We start from the raw sequence: 22,122 nt of genomic DNA on the forward strand, positions 1-22,122 counted from the left end.
AACACTGTCATGTGACATCACAAAAATGTTTTTTATAATACCTTATTCAACTCTCTTTACGACCTAACTGTTTATGTATACATAGATAACAAATTGAAATCAAAACATTGCTCAAAATAAAATAGTATATATCTAATTCATATTAAGCCTTCGGACAGCCTGAACATAGCCGCGTTCCTCCTCATCAGCAATTGGTTCTGCCAAGACCTCTTTAACATTGACATCAGAAGCACCCTCTTCACTGTCGGCTGTCTCATCACCATCTGAAATGGTACACTTTTTCTTAATGTCAATTTCTGCATGATACTGTAAACCAACTTTTATTCGCGTGCGAGAAATTTTTGCGAGGTTCGCGAGAGCCTTGTCATCGCGAATATTTCTCGCCGCGAACAATCTTTAAAGTCTCTCCTTCTATAAACAACAGATTAAAAAAAAGGCTTGATCGCGAAAATTAATCGTCGCGAACTAGTTTACCCCCGGTAAATCGCGAAATAAAGTCGTCGCGAATAAAAGTTGGTTTACAGTAACATGAATGTACATATAAATGTTTTGTTTTTTTCAATTTTGTCAAATTTTAATTTCATCTTGTGTAATCTTGATTTCAGAGAACGACTATGACTTTTGAGTTTTCAACAACAACGGATCAGGCATTTCCCCATATACGATATTCTGGGAAAGGATCAGTACCTTGCAAATTGTCTATCGGGTATAATTTATTATGAAGAGTAAAATTTCAATTTCCCTCCCAAACCATTTCAGTACAGTCTATTTATTTTCATTAATGTTCACTTTATTTCTTTTGCGTTAAAATGTTCACTCCCTTCCTTATTTCTTTGTGTAAATTACATAAGAAAATGTATAAGCAGGAAAGAAACAACATACACCGAACGACAGATGTAAATGGGGTCTCTTACAAATCACATGAAAATTTATTTACAATATTACTGTAAGATATCTGATGTCCATTTATCTTTATTTTTCAGTTTTATTTGTGCTTTTTTGGGTTTTTTTTTTGGAGGGGGGGGGGGGTAATATGGAAATTAAACAAAAGATGTCATTAAAAATTCTTCTTTCAAGTTCTGTTAATCGCTTTTTGTGCATTTCACCAATTCCAACCACCACCTAGCCAAACTGAGCTTCACAAACACATACATGTATTACAGTTTCAATTCTTTGTCCAAACACAGCTTCATCTAAGTTTCCACATTCTAAACCTCGACCTGTCCAACCTTTCTTCCCTATTCCAACAACTTCAACTTATGTGCCACATCCTGCTCAACCTTCCACTCTTATCCCAACAACTTCAACTCAGGTTCGACATTTAAACCTGAAGAATATTTCACCTTCCTCTCCTTCCAAAATTCCTTCCAGGAGACGGTCAGAAAGACTGAGAACCAGACGAGTTAATGCCATATGAATTTTCAGTTCAACCGTCTAACCAAGTGTTCTACCTCACAGTCACAACCTATGATCTCATTTGTTTTGAGGAGTATGAAAAGGAATTTTTTAATTCAAACTTGTAGACTGTATTCATTGTGTTCAGCAGATTGTATGCCAATTTATCAATGTTTTTTTATATTTAATATTAAAACAATGTGATCACTTAACAAATATTTACATTTTCCAGTGCGTTTTAGAAAAGGTGTGGCAATATATTGGTGTATTCATTCCATTTTATTTTTAAATTTTTAGGGAACATTACCACATATCTGTCATTGATGGTGTTTAACTCTCTTAAAAAAATCACACTCTCAAAGCAAGATTTACTCCCCATAATGTTATGTAGTACAACATTTGCAGAGTACTAGCCTTATTACTTCCATTCTTTAAATTTTCTTATGTGTATTTGAAACCATCCACTAAAATAATATGCTTTTTTAAGGACAGAAAACAGACTTTGACTGACTACATGTTGCTGCTCACTACAAATGCCACACTGGTAAACAGTCGTTCAACGAGATGGACAAGTGGTGTATTCTAAGTTTCATAATTGCACATTAGTATTGACTTCAGTGAAATCAAATTTCCAATCGATGACTAATATGATCATCAGCATACAAATTTTAGCACGACTCATCAAGCAAACTGTCACGCTCTTAGTAAAATGATAACAGTATCTATTTTGATGCAAGAAATAATCAAAAAACATTCCTTGAAAAAAACCCATTAATTATAAGGAGGAAATAAGGTTGGTTCTGTAGATTAGGATCATCAAAAACTCGAATTAAACACTGCGTTCTAAACATTTTCATTGTATTTATTATATACATAGCTCTTGGAAACGGGGAGACCTAGTGTACACCAAGAAGTCGTCAACAAGTGGAGGGATCCTCTACCAATTAGAGTGTCAGAAGTTGCTACCAAGAAGAAAGGAGATCGAGTTTCTGTAAAAGGAACCATTATCAAGGTAAAAAAAATAATATTGAATTCAATCAGAGCTTAATAACCCTTGTATGGATTTATCTCTGTGTTTTATTTGACTGCTCCTTTCATGTAAAGGGGAAAAATGAGAATGATTCCTCGACATCAGCACTAGGTGTTAATATGCTATCATGAATGGGAGTCCCATGTAACATGATCCCATATCTACCGGTGTGTATTGACTTGACTGCTTCAAAACAAATTTTTATCAATAAATACATAAAAAAAAATCCATATATATAGAAAGTTTAATTCATCTTCTTTCAAACAATTTAATTTTTTTTTCCTAGTCATAAGGCAAAAATAAAATTATTGTTTGTTTGGATGAAAAATGAAAAACATATCGTATTCATTTACTAACAGTTGTCATCAATTAGTGCATTGCTGTGTGCACCAAAGCTGGTAAATTATGAAGCCCGCTTTTTTAAGTAAATGTACAGTATCTTAATGATATCTAGTTTTCTGGTATCAAAATGAGATGTTTCCCTGCAGCTTTACTGTATTCAAAAATATGAACTCTAAATAACTCGTTTTTTACAGGTGCTACAAAATGATGAAGCTATAGAAGGAGAAATAGTAGCAGCATCATTTGATTGATTGATTATTGTTTAATGCCGAGTCGGCAATATTTCAGCCCTATTTCGGCGAAAAAATGAAGTTTATTTGACCGGTATTTGAAAGGCTTTCGGTTTCTCTGGCGGCCCCCAATGAGCCTACTCTTTTTCGAAATCCAGAGAAACGATCTTTTACGTGCCAAGGGGGTTGTTATCCTTGACAAGAGGCACCATTTAACGTCCCATCCGACAGACTTAACATTTAAAAATATGTAAACTGTTAAAAAATAAATTGCTCTATGTATTTCTCATAAAAATTGATAAAATTATTCACTTCGAAATTTTACTGTAAAAATCAGTTTCGGGTAAAAAAAAAAATCGATGTTTGACCGCTGAGTGAGATGTTGGACTTGTCGATGAGATGTTGGACCGCTTACGTCACACAATGGGCGGAGCTAAATCTCATTTGCATTCGTTGGTGTTCGACTGTGACGGAATTGACCGAGTTTAATCTCATCACGGAAGACAGTGAAAGACACATGGATGTCAAAAAATAAAAAATAAAATAAAAAGTATAACAAAACATTTATTGACTGTGTTTTGTCGGACCCAGGAACTAAACTGTTTGCCTAAGGCCGTTGCCCTCGAACCCAGTCAATAAATGTGTATTATATACTGACAATGCTAGCGAGTTGGTTTTGCTTCCTCACATTTCTACTCTGAATTTCTGGATGATAGTTTTCATATTTTTCATAAATACACAACAAATTTTTAACTTTTCTTTAGTATTAAGTGATTATATGACTCACAGAATCCCTACCAAAATTCGCCTTTTACCAATGTAAGACTCGTTCAGATTGGTTATTGTTAGGTTATACCACTTCTTGCATCATACGAGACTTTAAAGAGATCTTGAACACTGACTATGGTGAATTCGAAATATTCACTACAAAGAAAAACAAGTATACCGAAACATCCACAATTTATTATGCAAAAAACCTCAAGACGTTATCACTAGGTATACACCAAATTTACTTTCTTTCGTGATTGATTCATATGTAAATGTACAACTCTGTATCTGATACTGAACATCACTTATGTCAAAACATATAAATAGCATCAATTATTGAATACAGCTTCTTGATATAATTATGCATCTTTCTTAATAGGATGTAAAACTTTTAAAATATTATCAATTGGTATACAACTTTCAGATGCTCTCGAAACTGAGGCTGATCTTACACTGTGTGGTGCAAATTTAGCAATATCAATTCCTGATTTTAATATCACTATCTTAATCCTACTGTTGGTTTTACATAGCCTATAAATAAATCTGTACACAAGCCTCTTAAACTTTTGGTGCGTTCTTCATATTTTATTCAACACCAAAGTAACACGTAACCTTCTATCAGGTGGATATGCAAAAAGTTCTAATTGTTCACACAAATAGAATGGTCTTTTTTGTTTTAAAAAAGATTTTTAAAAATATGATTTATTGCTTTTGCATACATCATTTACAGTTTACAGATCCAAAGACTGCGATCTAGTGGCATTTGATTAACCAATTAGCATAACTAATTTCAAAGTTAGATCTTTAAGTGAAATAAATTTCACAGGAGACAATTTTTGCAAAACGTAAGCACCTTAGACACAACCCAAGTTTCACAGTATCTTGGTTTTCCTGTTCTCAAGTACACCTTTTAAAAATCGAATCCAATAGGCACTCAAAATGTTGAATCGCATATGATGATAATGCAGATCTTGCAGTGTTAATTTAACTGTAGCCAGGATCACTTTCAAATAAATCTGCAAGCTGCTACTTCAGATCGCCACAGCCTGTCCTATAGCAAACAGCCGGTCACATCACCACTGCTGACCCTTAGTGATTCTTGTTTTCTAAACCCTAACTCCTACAACTCTGCAAGGTCCATCTGTAAATAGATAGGTGTTCAGGAAGAAGTCGAGCAATACTCTAAATGGGGAGATAAGGGATGGTTGTTTGTGGTATATGATGGGTTGCCATTTGCAGGTCATAAACAACATTTACCGATGCCAATACTGCACAGGTTTAAAAGAGTGTTACAGTTCAAAAGAGGAATCCTGTGAACATCACCAGGAAGCACACCCTGAGAAGCTAGAGTAAGGTTTCCTCGAGTTTGAGTGGGTTGTTCTAGGACCAGGTAATTGTCATGTTGAAATGTACATGTTTAAAACATTTTCTGAGAAGGTTTTTTTGTCAAAATTTTCTTTGCATCAATTTTACTTGTGTAATTAATGTTATCATTTTTTTAAGTCTCGAGCGTCAAAAATATTACACACCAGGAAAAGGCAAAATTCCATCCCAACAGATACCCGTCCTTCATAATAGACGGAATGGACCAGAAAAAGACTCAGATGCCATACTTTGTGCATGCCATTAAATTGACCCCCGCATAACCTCCGGCATGTGGAGGTTGTGTGTGCACCTTGTAGGGGTAGAGTACTTGGGATGGGGTTTTTGGCTTTTTCAATTAATTCGAATACAGCCACTCAACCAATCTAACATTATCTATCTTACTCAGTGTCTTTTCCTTGATTCCTTCCTGAAGTCCTCTACCTTCAAATGGACAACTGCGCGAGGGAGAACAAGAATATTGCTTTGACCAGAAATATTTATCTTAGGTCTTCGTATGCTTAAACGATTTATGGTATATTTAAAGTGACACCCTGACGGAAAAACGCGAAAATCGACAAAAATAGAATTTATGCATGACACATGCAAATTACAGGTTTCAGAACCTAAAAAATCAACTGAAGGAGTGGAAGGCTAAACAGAGCTACACAGACTGATTGACAAGTTAAATGACATTGCATATCCGTTAAGAAATATCGACCAAACTCACCTCCAGCAGAATATACATGAGGACAGATTATGTTACATGGTTCATGAAGACATTCTAAACACAAAGTACATATATCAGACAATATATAAAAAAAAACAACCATAATTGTTTTCCTTTAAAATTGAAACTACAAAATATCCTGTTTCTGGATGTTTCTTTTTTCTCTCGCTTGCCTCATCATCAGTTAGTTATTCCTCAAGAGCCGATATACACGGGAGGGCTTGTCTTATAAGTCTTGAAATGTAAGTTCTAGCCTTACCGTGTGTACACCCTTAATTACGTTTTCTCAGCCTTACAAGTCAGTAGCCCTTTTCACAAAAAATCTTAAGTTTTTGCTTAAGATTTTATTTTAAGAATCTCTTACAACAATCATAAATGCTTTTCACGAACGCATTCGTAGCAGATTAAACTTAAGATTTTACGTACGACAGACTTCATCCCTAGCAACGACTTCAATATGCTTTATAATCCTTAAATAAGTGGGTGAAAATAAAACTAAAACTTGATTTTCAACATTTGTCAGCATAACAAACATTATTGAGTGACTTCGAACACAAACTAGGGTAATACTATCGTAAGCTCAATGCGCATGCGTCATTTCTTTGTTGACCGAATTTTCTCTGGTTGAACTACAGTTTCCCAACATGGCTGATATCGAGGACTTTTTTTTATTTGTTTCTTGAAGTTTTACAAGATGACACAGAATCAGAGAGTAGATTCCTTAATAATGCAGGGAAAACACTGCATCTGATCCAGTCAAAGAGAGACAGAGTACCTAAAGTAGAGGGGTACGTTCTTAACGTAGTACAGTTGATGTCTGATCCTACACATATTGATGATTTTAAAGTACATTTTAGACTCAGTAGAGAATTTTACACTGTCATTCTGAATGAAGTATTTGTTGTCCTGCAAAGAAATGGCCACGGACCTCAAGCCACTGTCCCCCCAGACAAACAGCTGCTTGTAGCGCTTTGGTACCTAGCAAATACAACTTCTATGAGAGAGGTTGCGCATCATTTTGGATTATCAATTTCAACGGTCCATGGGATAATAAAGGACGTTTTTAAAGCTATTGGTCAACTAAGCAAAAGGTAAGATATTTTGCACCCAAAACCGTTTGTTGCAGTATTAATTTTATGTTCTTTTATAGAAAAAAATAAACACTTAAAAAAAAATCAGTTAATCTCCCTAAGAAAGGAAAACAAAGCTATTGTGTTTCATCCTATATGGGACAAGTAACATGTTGTTTTAATGATTTGGGATTAGGCACATACAGTCATATATCATTTTTTTTTAAATATTGCAGGTAATAAGACGGCCAAACCCAGAACAGCAACGGCAGACAGCAGAGGAAATTCAGGGAAATTGCAGACTCCCAGGAGTTATAGGATTCATTGATGGATCCCACATTCAACTATCATCAGCTTTGGATGGGGAAAAGGACTACTACAATAAAAAGGGATTCCCTTCTATACAATTACAGATTGTAGTGGATCAAACACTGAAGATTATCAATTGTTACACTGGTTGGCCCGGATGCGTTCACGACGCACTTCGTAATTCCGGATTATACCAGAAAGCTGAGAATGGAGAAATGTTTATACAGAACCATTTAATACTTGGTGATAATGCTTACCCTCTTAGAAATTGGTTGATAACGCCATTTAAAACTTGGGCAATCTCACTAGGCAGCAACTTAAGTTCAACAAAAGACTCTCAAGTATCCGTCAAAATGTAGAGAGAGCCTTTGGACACTTAAAAGGGAGATTTCGAAGGTTGAGGGATGTTCCCCTCCATGACCACAAAGACATATGTACAATGATTTATGCAGCTTGCATTTTACATAATTTGTGTGTACAATATAATGATGATGTAGATGGTTACATCGAACAACTAAATGATGTTCATCCAAATCAATTTCAAAACATTTACCAAAATGGTCATGCAGGAATTGTACGGTGACTGCAGTTGGTTAACATTCCTTAATTCTCTTGTTATCCACTAGTCTATATATTTACACTGTAGCATTTCAAAACTGCATTAGAATGTTCAAAGATTTTTAAAAAAGTTTTTTATTCCTATTGCCTTTGTGTCAATGGCCCTTTATTCCTTCAATTAAGCTGTACACATTGAAATGTTTGCTCGCTTCATGACCGTAAAAGTATATACATAAACATTATGTATTTGCCTAATTTTGTGAGAAATAAAATGGCTTATTTCTTTAGATTTGAGACCAAAATAAGAAAAGAACAAATATTTCATGTATACAGATGAGAGGTATATTGAATAATGAGAAAACTTAAAAAAGATTTTGCAAATTTAATCAACATTCAACAACACTTGAATTAAATTTGTACAACAAAAAATAAACAACAAATTATATTGCACAAACCTACTTCGGTAATAAAAAAATTATGACAAAAATTTTAAGAAGTTTAGGTACATTGCATGAACCTTCTAGGTGTGAAGCAAACAAACAAAAAATAAATATGTAAACAGGAACTTTATCATTATTGTCCCTTTTAATAAAGAGTATATAAACAACTGATTCAGCTGAACACATTTCTTTTAGCTCAAGATTTTCCATGAAATAATTTCAAATACTCAGTAACTGTTGCAAAATATCCAAATTAGGCCATCATTAAAAATATCTTTGTTTCCCCTAACCCGACCCTAAAATCTGAAGTTGGGTAGGTAGGTAGTTAAATTATTTTTTTTCTGACAACAGTTATGAAAATGCATTCTGAAAAATTGAATAATATCTTTATAAATAAGAAAAAACAAAAGAAACCGATTTTTAAACTGAATATCATACAAATGAAATTCAAAAGCAACAAGTATGGTAAATTAATTCACAAATATTATTCATTTGAACTTGTGAAATATCTCAGGCCAGTGTAAATTTATTGAAATCGAATATTTACAAAAGGACAAGATTCGCAAATTCTCAACCATCGGACATCCGAGTATATTCTTCAAACCTACTATCATCTTCAAGTGCTTACACAGGCAAAATGTCAAGGGTTTTGCGTGGCGCAGTGATAATAGAGTGTTTCGTTTTAGAGTCAGGACGTCATTTAGGAGCTTATTCTAAGTCACAGGTCCCGATGTGGGATGTGGAGACTGGTCAGTCGAATGAGACCTTAAAAACGTCCAGTGTCGCAGTATAGATGTTGGCATCAAAAATTAAAAATCCCTTACTGATGCTTAATGATCAGTGGCCATAGGTGCCGAATAAAAGGCTAAATTTGGAGCCCTCCACCAGGTAGATATTCAAATGTTGTCGGACAAACAATTTTAAAGGGATTTTAAAGCAAAGAAACAACCTATTTTCAAGGACCTAACTAAAAAAAAGTCGTTGGACCTCTCAGGAGGCTGTACAAAAAGCCAATTTTAAAGATTTCTACACTATTTGGAAAGAGTGTACATGTATTAACAATATTTAATTCAACCAAACCATATCTAAATATGATTAAAATGCTATATATCTAATGATAAGAGTCGTGAAGTTTAACCCATAAATAAAAGGAATGAAGAAACGACGTCTGAATTATATTTATCAAGATGAAATAATTATACAAAGACATATTTACAACTGCTATGGTCCCATATAGTAAAAATAGGATCATACATAAACCGTTTATTAGATCCAAACGAATGAAATCCAGTGAAGTTTATTGATATGTATACACAAGGTGGGCCCCTCATCTGCTTTTGAGGCAGGCTTTGCCATGCTTACTACGTACATGTACGTTAATTTTAGAAGACACATTTGTAAATACAATCGAAACACTCTTAAGTCATGATATATTCAATTCACGAAATGTTTCAAGAGTGTAGGATTCTAATGAGTTAAGGATATACATATATGTATAATAAGATCGATACGACGCCGTTGTTTTATAACTCAAACTAACCCTTTACTTGTGACCACATGATCAGAGTAGAACAAAAGTCGCCGTTCTGATAAAAACAGATTTTAATAAAATCGTATTTTATAAAGTTGATAGACAATAAAAAAAATATTTGAATAATCTTATTAAAAAAAAACCTTTTCAGTCGGTGCGATTTAAGTGGATCGGTCACGTTAGGGGAAACAAAGGTATTTTTTATTTTGGCCTTATCTATTTCTTCTCAAGACTCCTCTCAAACAGGTCCAAAAATCTATCCATTCTTGCCATCTTTTCATTGTGAAATTTTTCAATTTTTGAATTAAATACCTTTTCACTGTTGGACAAATCTTCCAATAATTTAGATGTCTGAAATTTTCTTTTCTTTTTGGAAGGGTTTTGGCCTCTTTTGGTCGACTTTTCCGGGGTGATCTGCTAGGGCTTCCTGGAGGTGTTGGATCATCACTGGTCGTAGTGCTTGTACTGTCAAGTGTTATCGAGGGCTTTGCAGATGGCTTAGTGCCAAAAACCAAATCGAACTCTTCTTTCAGACGAAAGTCCTTTCGTTCTGTGCCTGTTCCTGCATCAATTATTTCTTTCCATTTCTTTTTCAAATTATTATACTTATTCAATGCTTGGGTGCTTGAAATTTTAGTTTTAAATGTCTTGCACAGCTCACTTGATATTTCCTGCCACAAAATGCCATGGTTTCTTGTTTTCAAAAAAAGATCCTGACGCTCATGCCTTAAGTGAACTAGCATGTCTTCCTCCTTATCCTTCCACACATACACATACCCAGGTAACCCTACTGACTCTGACGAGGAGGGGGAATCAGTAGTTTCTGAAGTATCTGACTGACTGGTGGGTGGAGGAGCTGGAGGTGGTGGTTTGTCAAATTGCGGCTCAGGCTTTTGATGTTCTATAAGCATTTTTACAATCATGTCTTTCAAACCTGGATCTAAAATACGAGAATTTATTTATTTTCATTAAAGTACTTGTTGAGATTTTATCAAATTCATTCAAGCCATCAACCATTTACAATACCTAGTAAAAAACAAAATACATGTCCCCTAATGTTATGTTTAAGTTTTGCTCCCTAAATAAACATTTAAGTCATGTTTTCAAATAACACGTTAGACTGAAAAATTCCTTGCATTCAAATTAAGGTAAAATCACATAAGTTTTTACTTCTTCTTTATTTTTTTTACATGAACATATACTTTTATTTTTTACTAATGATGTGAATATTATTTTAGTTGAGAAACATTCATTACAACTGTATTTACCAGCATCTGGAGACAGTAACTGTTTTTGCACATGTTCGTCACATTCCACAGTAAACGATGTACCATTTGCCCCTTTAACGAGGAGTGTCGGCATGCTGGAATATGATTTAAGTTCAAGAAGTTGATTTTCAATCAATTGGATTGAGACAATGTCACAACGTTTTACCAGAATTTGCGTAATAAATTTGCTTAATGAATAAATCTGGGTGTAAATTTACACCTTGTGTTGGGGTGGCAAATTTGAAATTTATAAGATATATGATTCATACTTAAATTAAAACATTTAAAACTTGACAACTCGAAAACACCATGCACATACATCCTTCATGTAAACACACTTTTCTCACCTTTAATATTTAGGCGTTTTCGCTACTTTTTTTTCTTCAAAACTGACCGCCTAAAATAACAATTTTAAATTCTATCAACCGAACCTGGACAATCATTTAAAAGTCAAAATAAATCATAAAACTAAAATATACGATCACAAATGTTGCATTCTTATCAAGTGCCGCCATTTCTAAACCGGATTAACCATTGAAATGTGGTGGGTAGAACTATAGTGAGAATTTGACGTCAGTCTAGTCGAACTATTGGTAGTTCGATTTAACCATAGTTTCACTATTGTTACTATTGTTCGTGATCGAAGTCACCCATTGACTACAAATATCGAATGCAATCGTTTGTGAAGCAAGGACGTCACAATCGCAAGTCTGACGTAAAAGTAGGTCATACGAAAATCTTACGTGAAACTTGCATCGTAAATATTTTGTAGTGTATTTCATTTAATTTTTCGACAATGATTGTGAAAAAAAAATTAAAATATTATTGGAAATTGCTTTAAAAGTTTAATGTAACGTGTATTTTGTTTTTTGCGGTTATATTTTTACAATAAAATCGATTTTAAAATACATAAGAGAGAGTTGGGGGTCTCGTAAAGTTACGACAGATTTTGCACTTATGACTTTAAGAATTTTTGTGAAAACGATTTTTATCGTAAGTTTTCACTTAAGATAAAAATATGTCATAAGATTTTTTGTGAAAAGGTCCACTGACTTTCAGCATTGCTCTATTTCTTGATACAAGATTTAGCTGACCTCTGTTAGCCAATGAAAATCATTCAACCAAGTGTCAACCTATTTTCATCGAACCGAACACGTGAGTAGATTTTGCGTTTTCAAAAGAGATAATGGCCGTTTTAAAAGTCGTGGAGAAACTCGTTAGTTTATTGGAAGAAGAGAGCCTATAAAATGTTTCTAGTGAGGTGTATCGTAAAAAATCTAGGAGCATTTCCTTTATTAGAATTCAAGAAAGTCTTAAAAAAGACGTGAACAAGATTCTATTCTTTTACTTTACATTTTCATAAACATTGATCAAAACGAAAAGTGGTGACTCCACAGTAGTTTATATAAATTTGTATACAGTATTGCCCTTACCGGATTTGTATTGAAATGCTTCAAATTAATTGGAGAAGACAGAGAAAAAAGCTCGAAATATATAGCGTCAGAAAAGAAAAGAATTATTTTGTTTGTATGTTGTTTAACGTCCCTCTCGAGAATATTTCACTCATATGGAGACGCCACCACTTGCCGGTGGAGAGCTGCAAATTTTGTCCTATACTCGGCACTTACGGCCATTGAGCAGTGAGGGATCTTTTTCGTGCCAGCACCTACTGCGACACGGGACCTCGGTTTATACGGTCTCATCCGAAGGACCGGTCTCCACGTCCCACAGTGGGATTCGAACCCGCGACGTAAGGATCAAGTCCTTACGCCGCGACTCTAGAGCAGACGCTCTAACCACTGCGCCACGAAAAGAATTAAGGGAAAAGGAAGGCCTGAAGATGAACTTTGAAAAGAGAAAAAGGTGATTTTTCTTTTTACAATTCTGCTCTGCAATTCTCAAACATTTGATTGCTATTCCCTACACACTTGTTATAGTTTCCTTTTACAGTATTTTCTGTTGTAGGTTGATATATGCTACTTTTAATAAATCATTCTATTCTTTGTTGCATTATGCGATAAATAATAATAGTATTATTTAAAGAGGACGAAATCCTCCTCTTGATATGTATTAATCTGGGAAAATGATATTTATTTTGTTTCTTACCTTTTGAACTAGAGTAAGTTATCAAATTTTGGAGGGTAAAAGCGTCATTTTTATGATATTCATCAGGATCATCTTCCGAAGAAAAAACCCCGTTTTCAGTTGCTGTGCCTTAATAACGACTCTTCAAACTGAACTGATTGACCTACAAAATCCGGAAACTTATCTAAAAATTGACAAGCATTTATATTCATGAAAAGCTGAAATTTACTTGATAAAATAGAGAAGATTTACATTATGCTCACTGCTCTGTTTACATCAGTGGGCCTAAAATCCAGTGGGTCCAAAAAAATCAAGAACGATAAGCAGGTTAGAAAAGTAACAAATGGAAGTTTTTACCTTTACTTTTGAGTAGAACAAAGGCTAACAAGATGTGTTTGTGAAACACTGATGCCCCCGTATGGCAGCTTATGGCGAAGGTTAAAGTTTCTCAAATGCAAGTCATAATCCAGGCCAAAAGATAAACAAGAGGCCCATGGGCCACATCGCTCACCTGAGCACATTGGCTAGGAAAAAAAGCAAAAATCAGTACAGTATTGAAAAGTTTACAGGGAGGGGGTGTTGAATTTTAAACTACCTGATGATGCTTTCATATCAAAATAAGAAATGGCTTTGTTGTTCTTGAGCAGCAGATTTTTTTCCCATATATTCATTTGTAAAAATTTGATCCCCCATTGTGGCCCCACCCTACCCCCGGGGGCCCTCATTTGAAAAATTTCATTCTACACTAGCCAAAGATGCCTCCATATCGATTTGCCTAATCATGGCTTTTCTGTTATTGAGAAAAAGACTTTTTCCTATATATTCCTCTGTAAACTTTGATCACCCATTATGGCCCCAACCTATCCCCGGGGTAATGATTTGAACAAACTTGAATCTTCACTATCTGAGGATGCTTCCATATAAATATTACCAATTATGGCTTTACTGTTCTTAAGAAGAAGATTTTTAACGATATTTTCCTATATATTTCTATGTGAAACTTTGATCCCCAATTGTGGCCCCACCCTACCCCCGGGGGTTATTATTTGAACAAATTTGAATCTTCACTACCTGAGGATGCTTACATATTAATATGACCAATCATGGCTTTACTGTTTTTAAGAAGAAGATTTTTAGAGATATTTTCCTATATATTTCTATGTAAAACTTTGATCCCCAATTGTGGCCCCACCCTACCCCCGGGGGTTATTATTTGAACAAATTTGAATCTACACTACCTGAGGATGTTTCCACATACGTTTCATCTTTCCTGGCCCAGTGGTTCTTGAGAAGATTTTTAAATGATGCCATTATTTTTTCACTAATTCCTAATTATCTCCCCTTGAAAGAAGGCGTGGCCCTTCATTTGAACAAACTTGAATCCCCTTTACGCAAGGATGCTTTGTGGCAAGTTTGGTTGAATTTGGCCCAGTGGTTCTTGAGAAGATGAAAATGTGAAAAGTTTACAACAACAACGACAACGGACGAATTTTGATCAGAAAAGCTCACTTGAGCCTTTGGCTCAGGTGAGCTAAAAATGTTAATACCCAAAGAAAGATCTTGTCTCGAGGAATACACCTGTGAAATTTGAAAGACCTTGATACAACTGTTCAAAAGTAATGGCGAAGGTTAAAGTTTTTTAAATAAAAGTCAAACGTCAAGGTCAAAGTGGTTGGTATCCAAAGGAAGATCTTGTCACAAGGATTACATATGTGAAGTATGAAAGCCCTAGCACCAACCATTCAAAAGTTATGGCCAAGGTTGAAGTTTTTCAAAAGTAGGTCAAACTCCTAAGTCAAGGTCGAAGGGTCAAAGTGGTTGGTATCCAAAGGAAGGTCTTGTCACAAGGATTACATATGTGAAGTATGAAAGCCCTAGCTCCAACCATTCGAAAGTTACGGCCAAGGTTAAAGTTTTTCAAAAGTAGGTCAAACTCCTAGGTCAAGGTCAAAGGGTCAAAGTGGTTGATATCCAGAGGAAGGTCTTGTCACAAGGAATACACATGTGAAGTTTGAAACCCTAAGCACCAACTGTTCAAAAGTTATGGCCAAGGTTAAAGTTTTTCAAAAGTAGGTCAAGGTCAACGTCCAAGGTCAAAGTTGTTGGTATCTAAAGGAAGGCCTTGTCACAAAGAATACACATGTGAAGTTTGAAACCCCAAGCACCAACTGTTCAGAAGTTATGGCCAAGGTTAAAGTCTCATAAAATTTTGCAAAAGTGGGTCGAACTCCAAAGTCAAGGTCAAATATGATGGTACCCAAAGAAAGGTCTTGTCACAAGGAATACACGTGAAATATGAAAGTCATAGCTCCAAGCAATCAAAAGTAATGGGCAAGGTTAAAGTTGACAACAGATAGACAGACAAACGGACAAAACAGACAGGACAAAAAAAATATACCCCCGGGATCTTTCGATCCAGGGGCATAAAAATTTTACTAATCGCAATTTTACCTTCCTTCGTATATAACTAAGTTTAACAAGCAAAATTCTAGTGTTCAGAATCGTTTCCTATGATCTTTAACCTTCGTTTTGGAATTCAACAATTTCTCGAGGTTCTTTCTTCTTTGTAACAAACAACGAACCAAAAATATACCTTGCAGTCGTGGATTCAATGAATACATATGCATGTCAGCAAAATGGGGGTAATTCATGTCTTTAACAACCGAGTACGAGTTGAATGTATAACTAGAACTGTCCAAAGGGGATAAATACCCCCCTCCCCCCGCTGGGTTTTACAGAGAAGTACCAAATCACTAATGTTTTCTAGATGTGAGAGGTGTTCACAATCTGCTTAAACATTTAGCGTAAAAATTTAATTACTCATTATATTTTTTAATGAATGAAAATAAGGTGCAGCCTAAATAAAAACATCAATACTAATAATAACAGTGTTTTTATTACATTGAAAAAATAGTTTGCAACTATCTGTCATCTTTGCGAGACATGACACTCTGCAAATTGATTGTTGAAAAAAAAATCATAATTAATTATATAAAATCAAATTGATCTTAATACCTTTATATCAAACTCATTTTTAAAATAAAAGGCTGGTTCCAGTAACTATGTATTTTGACAGACATAAATTACAATTAAGAGACTTAGACAACAGCGATCTTTATTTCTTTCTGCCCAATTCCCTGGAGTTATGGATAAGACCTGCTTGATCAGAGTTGCCCTAACAGCTTCCCACACTGAACTCATTAATTAATCTTTAACTGGATGCATGTCCACTCATTACTCCCAAGGCACAAATGGATAATTTACACTATCTGCTGTGTAATGTAAAAACTGTTTTTAATACTTTGTGATTGTTTTTTGTTCTAACGAGTAGTTTTAAGCTGAAGTTCACATTTTTGTACAGATGTTCTAGATTCTATGTCTCAAACCTTAGACATGAACCTGAAATGACTAGGTCAATAAAAAAAAAAACACCTGTAAAATGCAGAAAAATTACCAAATAATGTTGAAAATACCAGGTGCACATCTTCATCTGGTAAATAATAAGTGTACAAATTTTCATACAAATCTGTGCAGTAGTCTCTGGGAACAGATCCGGACAAAACCACATAATAAAAATGAAAAAAAATCACCTGTAAAATGCAAAAAAATTATCCAATCATGATGAAAACACCAGATGCACACCTTCATATGGCGAATAAGTGTACAAATTTTCAGACAAATCCTTGCTACAGTTTCCAAGAAATGGTCCGGACAAAATCTCGTCTACAGACAGACGGAAATGCTGATTCCAATATACCCCCCTAAAATTCGCTTGCGGGGGTATAATAAGAGAAACTCATCTCACATGTTACATATAGACTCTTTATTAAACCCAGAATTTCTGTCACAAAATTTTGCTTAAATTCCAACAAAGTTAGTACAGCTGAAATGTTCGGATGCCACTAGTACGAACTTTCAAATTTTCTATTGTTTGAAATATTCCACCTTTGCCTTATCAGACATAAATCGAATGTGGCAACCAGTTTCTGTGGTGTGGTTCCCGTATCAAAATGGCGTAATAGATTGCCATATTTCTGAACAGTTCTAGTAAAATACAGTCGGTACATTGGAATAGTATGGATAATTTCGTTTGCAAATTGCGGTTTATGTCTTGCGTTTTCCTGTGCAAATCTCTTAATTCTAATAGATTTAAAATACACGAGGCCTCCCATGTCAAATTCAGTAGTCCCCGCCCACTGACGTCAGACGCAAAGATTTACATGCATATTAGGCCTCTTTCCCTTGGCGAAATCTACATTCCCATTGAGTCAATGAATCAACTCACATAACTTTCAAAGAGTTATCATAGAGAAAACAGTTAGAAATATTTGTTGCTAGATAAGAAAAAAAAAGATGTTTCCATTTTTTTAATAACCATAATTTTTCCAATTTTAAGTAACAATTTTTAACTAACGTACATTGGAAGCAGCTTTATATGTGTTTTTTCTGTTAAGTCTTCATCATGATTATAAATTTTTAAGGTTAAAGTATTTTAGGTTATGTCACTCGTGAAATTACTTAATCAAGCATTCAGTAAGTATGTTTTGTTCTCATATTGCATGATTCAAAATCGTGAAGAAAATTGGGGGTCAATGTGAATCTTACTGAGCAACGGTACCACAAACGTGACCTTTTTGCACTTAAATTGAAAGTCTTACGTTAATCACTTTAATCTTGGTAATATTTTATTATATGTAATCATGGTAAAATATAATCTTAATTTACGTTAAATAGTTTAAATAAAATGTATCTTTGAACAAATCATGCAAATTGATGTGCATAAAGTGAAAATAAGAAGTCACTAGTCCGTATGGACAAGTGCTAACAAAAGTTAATTTCGGGCCCTGTTGCAGATGGCTCAAGAATATTCACTTAAAGTCCTACCGAACGAAATCAGAAAATTAATTGGGTGATTTTCAGATGAATCAAAAATCAGGAGAGAAGACCACTGTATAAAAGAGTTAAAAAAGAAAGGAGTCTTGAGCCAAATGATTGGAGAAGAGCAAGCTTCAAAAATACCCATATATGGTAGACAAAAACGGTAATGCGATGGAATCCCCCCCCCCCTTACCCACCGTGGATAAACGCAGTCAGACGAGCAGATTTTAATCTTGGCCCCAAGAATACTTGTTGATCATAGGCCCACTTAAGAAAATCTAATCCAAATCTTTGAATAACAGTGATATAAGTGCAGAAAACCAAGCTCCAGGGCCATAAAACTTGCACAAATTCACTTTTGATCTCAGCCTCACTTACCAAAGGAATTGACTGTAGAAAAGTGAGACCGAGATCAAAATCGAGCTCATCTAAGTTTCATGGCCCCAGAGACAAGTCCCTAGGGATGTACTTAATAGCATTTACCGCACATAGCGGTAAGTGCCAGTTATCAAAGAATAGTCTAAGCGCGATAACTCTCCTGCCCTCAACCAAATTTCCTAAACAGCCCCGGAAAGAACAGTCTAAGCGCGATAACTTTCCTGCCCTCAAACAAATTTCCCAAACAGCCCCGGGTCATAAAATACGCTTGCTCGCACACCTTTTCGCTTCATCAATTTCGAACAGATACAGCACCAAGAAATCAGCTCCAAGCTCCATCTCAAGCAAGACGATTATTGTATTAAAAATGCTCCCTACAGAAAGTCTCCAAATTCCCATACCAGACCAGGACGCGACCAAGCTGCCCCCAAAACGGCGAAAATCTCTAAAACTACGACTCACAGAACCAGTAACACCTGCGCCCATGGTACCATTCGTATCAACCCAGAATGGCATTCAGGAAAAACACATTTCAGTGTTGACAGCACCAGATCCATCAACCCTCACTCCAGTGTTGACAGCTCCAGCTACATCAAAAATGGCAGCGTCCGAACCCCCACCGACAGTCCTTTCTGCAGGTACATCAGCATCATGTACTTGTATAAATTTTGATGCAAACACACCAAATGCTTTAAACAGTATTTCAAACGCAATGGGTGTTCATGTCTCGAATAACTTGAGGCAAATATCCTTAATTACGCCTTCATTCACCTGCTCAAATTGCTCCCCCTCAAACCAAATGATGAGCCCCAGCAACAGCTGGTATTTGTTAATGGCGAGCTAGTTTTGAAAGCGAAACATAAGGAAATCTAATAGCACTGACAATATGTCAGAGACATCACAGGAAGACAGACCAGAAAGACTAAATGGACCAGAAGCTGTGATGTCTCAGGCCATGTCCTGTCTCCAGGAGATCAGAAATGGGACCGAGTTGAGATCAACCACTCCCATACCCACTCTTACCGTTCACGGTAGCTCAGTCGGTAGAGCGCTCGCTCCGTGATCGCGAGGTCGTTGGTTCGAATCTCGGCCGCGACTGACCTAAGTCGATAAAAAATGGGTAGCAACTGTTCCTTCGCCATGCGCTCGGCACTTTGAAGTGAAAGTTGCGGGTCCTTCGGATGAGACCTTAAAAACCGAGGCCCTGTGTCACGGCAGATGTTGGCACGATAAAGAACCCTCACTGCTCAATGGCCCTGAGTGCCGAGTAAAGGTCAAAATTTGAAGCCCTTCATCGGTATATGGTGACGTCTCTATATGAGTGAAAAATTCTCGAATGGGACGTAAAACAACATACAATCAATCAATCATACCCACTCTTAATGAGGATGCCCTTTATGGAAATCACATAGCTGAAGCCCTATGCAAATTAGATGGGCGTGTAAAGTCATTAGTCAAACTCAAGTTCCAGACTATTCTATTCGAAGCTGAGTATGGACACTGGAATTGTCAAGGGGCTATGGGATATTCTAGTCCATCCTCAAGCACAAATATTCCACAATATGGAACGAGTCCACTACCAATGAGTCCACCAAAGGTTGTAACCTCGGCAACAGTAAAACCCAGCACAGAGATGACCACGGCAAGATCCATCACGGAGATGTCCCCGATAAGACCCATCAAGGAAATGTCCTCCACAAGACCCATCAAAGAGATTACAACAAGACTCATCAAGGAGATGACAACGAAAAGACCCATCAAGGAGATGACAACAAAAAGACCCATCAAGGAGATGACCACAACAAGACCTATAAAGAGATGCCCTCAACAAGACCGATCAAGGAAATGCCCTAAACGAGATTCATCAAGGAGATGACAAAGATGCCATCGACAAGATCTTACACGAACGATCCTTCACGCACACGATTCTACACGTTACACGATCATTCACGATTGCTAACGCAAACGCACGCACGATTCTTCAAAATAGTTAAAAATATTTAGGAGTGGATATTAGGCTTAATAGTTATTTTAGATTTCAAATAATTATTGCTGCAGTTCATCGAGAAAACTGAAAAAAAAAATTGGAAATGGATACTTTTTAAACTAAGGAAGACTTATTTGTTTTTCTTTTAAGATTACAAATAATCATTTGTGTAAATCTCTGACTAAGGAAAACTGATTTTCAAATTTACTTTTTCGATACGTAAATATGTAATTTATGATCGATTGCTGCATGTTTAACAGATGATACAGGTGGACCGTCAGTTTTGATTCCATTGGATTTACTAAATGGGGGTTAAGATTAAAAAAAATGGCTTAAAATGAATTAAACTATATCCATCTTTCCATTTATGAATCTATAAAATCAGCATTTTTTTTTTTACAATTCCTGTATTTGCAGAAATTATAAAAATAAAGTAAGTATCCGAGATATAAGATCCTCATAACCCCTCGACTAAATATTGATGTTAGCATTGTTTTTTTTTTTCGAAAAGGTATACATTTTTGATGTATTGATATAAAAATATCTTGACCAAAACAAGCAGTAATCATAATTTACACCAGACAAAAAAATCGTTAATCATCTGAAATACGTTTTATCAGTTTAAGTTACGCTATCTTAAGAGAATACAATATTGTACGACTTAATATATTGCTTACTTACTAACGATAATTAATTCGTTCAAGTATGTAAATCGCACTTGATTTTAAAAAAACCAAACAGACAAGCAAAATGATTGTTTAACAAATTGAATTCCGATAAAAACTTACAAAACGAAAATTTGCCCGATTCTTACCTCACGATCACGCACGATCGATCTCTCACGCTACACGAACGATCACGCACATTTCACGAACGATTCTACAAGATTGTGTAACGTCTTTCCGATACGGTCTAAGGGGAATGACTCTCAGTGTTTTCCATTTCTCCCAATGAATATTCTTAAAAAAGATACGCAAGTAATCAAATTTACAGTTTATTTACATTTTAAAATCCACAATAGCATAAACCCATTAAGTATAAAAATCCAAATAAAAATTGTCCGAAGTGATCGTAATGAATATAAAAAAACTGACTGACTGACCGTCTAAAATCGCTCCTATATTTATACATAAAACCCTTTGCTCGCGAGGAGCAATGCAACGTAAACAAAAACCCATTGCTCGCGAGGAGCAATGTTATATAAACAAATCATCGTTACGTAATAATTCGCTACAACTCCCCCCCCCCCCCCCCCACTTAAGTTAAATATGATGGTAAAATTTAAATTGATTGATTGATTAGGGTTTAACGCCGAGTCGGCAATATTTCAGCCATATTTCGGCGGAAAATTAATTCTGTATGATCGGTTTTGAAAGATTTTTGGTTTCTCTGGCGGCCCCCAGTGAGCCTACTCTTTTCCGAAAACCAGAAAAACGATCTTTTGCGTGCCAAGGGGGTTGCAATCCTTGACACGGGGCACCATTTAACGTCCCATCCGACGGACTTAAAAATTTAAAAATATTTTAAAAGCTTAAAATAAATCTCTCTCTATGTTTATCAAAAAATAATTACATTGTGTACCTTTAGATTTTACTGTAAAAATCAGTTTCATGTAAATAATCTAAAATTGTATTAACATTAACATTTGTAAACAGTTCACGCATCGTTCGTACATTATTGAAAAGTCTACTTCGAATAGGCGAAAAATCAGAACATTCTAAAAGAATATGATTTATAGTAAGCGGACAGTCACGGGATATA

The 22,122-nt window shown here is 35.5% G+C and overlaps 1 protein-coding gene and 1 pseudogene across 1 annotated transcript; one reads left to right on the plus strand and one right to left on the minus strand.

Moving 5' to 3' along the window:
- The first annotated feature begins 1,909 nt into the window (after positions 1-1,909).
- On the plus strand, positions 1,910-7,918 carry LOC133179695 (putative nuclease HARBI1). The gene is made up of 3 exons (XM_061314388.1): positions 1,910-1,939; positions 2,273-2,407; positions 7,164-7,918. The coding sequence occupies exons 1-3, from the start codon at positions 1,910-1,912 to the stop codon at positions 7,593-7,595; spliced, it is 597 nt and encodes a 198-aa protein (XP_061170372.1). The 3' UTR covers positions 7,596-7,918.
- A 2,063-nt stretch (positions 7,919-9,981) lies between these two features.
- Positions 9,982-11,127, minus strand: LOC133180081 (uncharacterized; annotated as a pseudogene).
- Between the last annotated feature and the right edge of the window lie 10,995 nt (positions 11,128-22,122).

The sequence above is a fragment of the Saccostrea echinata genome, unplaced genomic scaffold, assembly GCF_033153115.1.
Source record: "Saccostrea echinata isolate AGI-Se365-2 ecotype Australia unplaced genomic scaffold, CSIRO_AGI_Sech_v1 ptg000005l, whole genome shotgun sequence".
Taxonomy (NCBI): domain Eukaryota; kingdom Metazoa; phylum Mollusca; class Bivalvia; order Ostreida; family Ostreidae; genus Saccostrea; species Saccostrea echinata.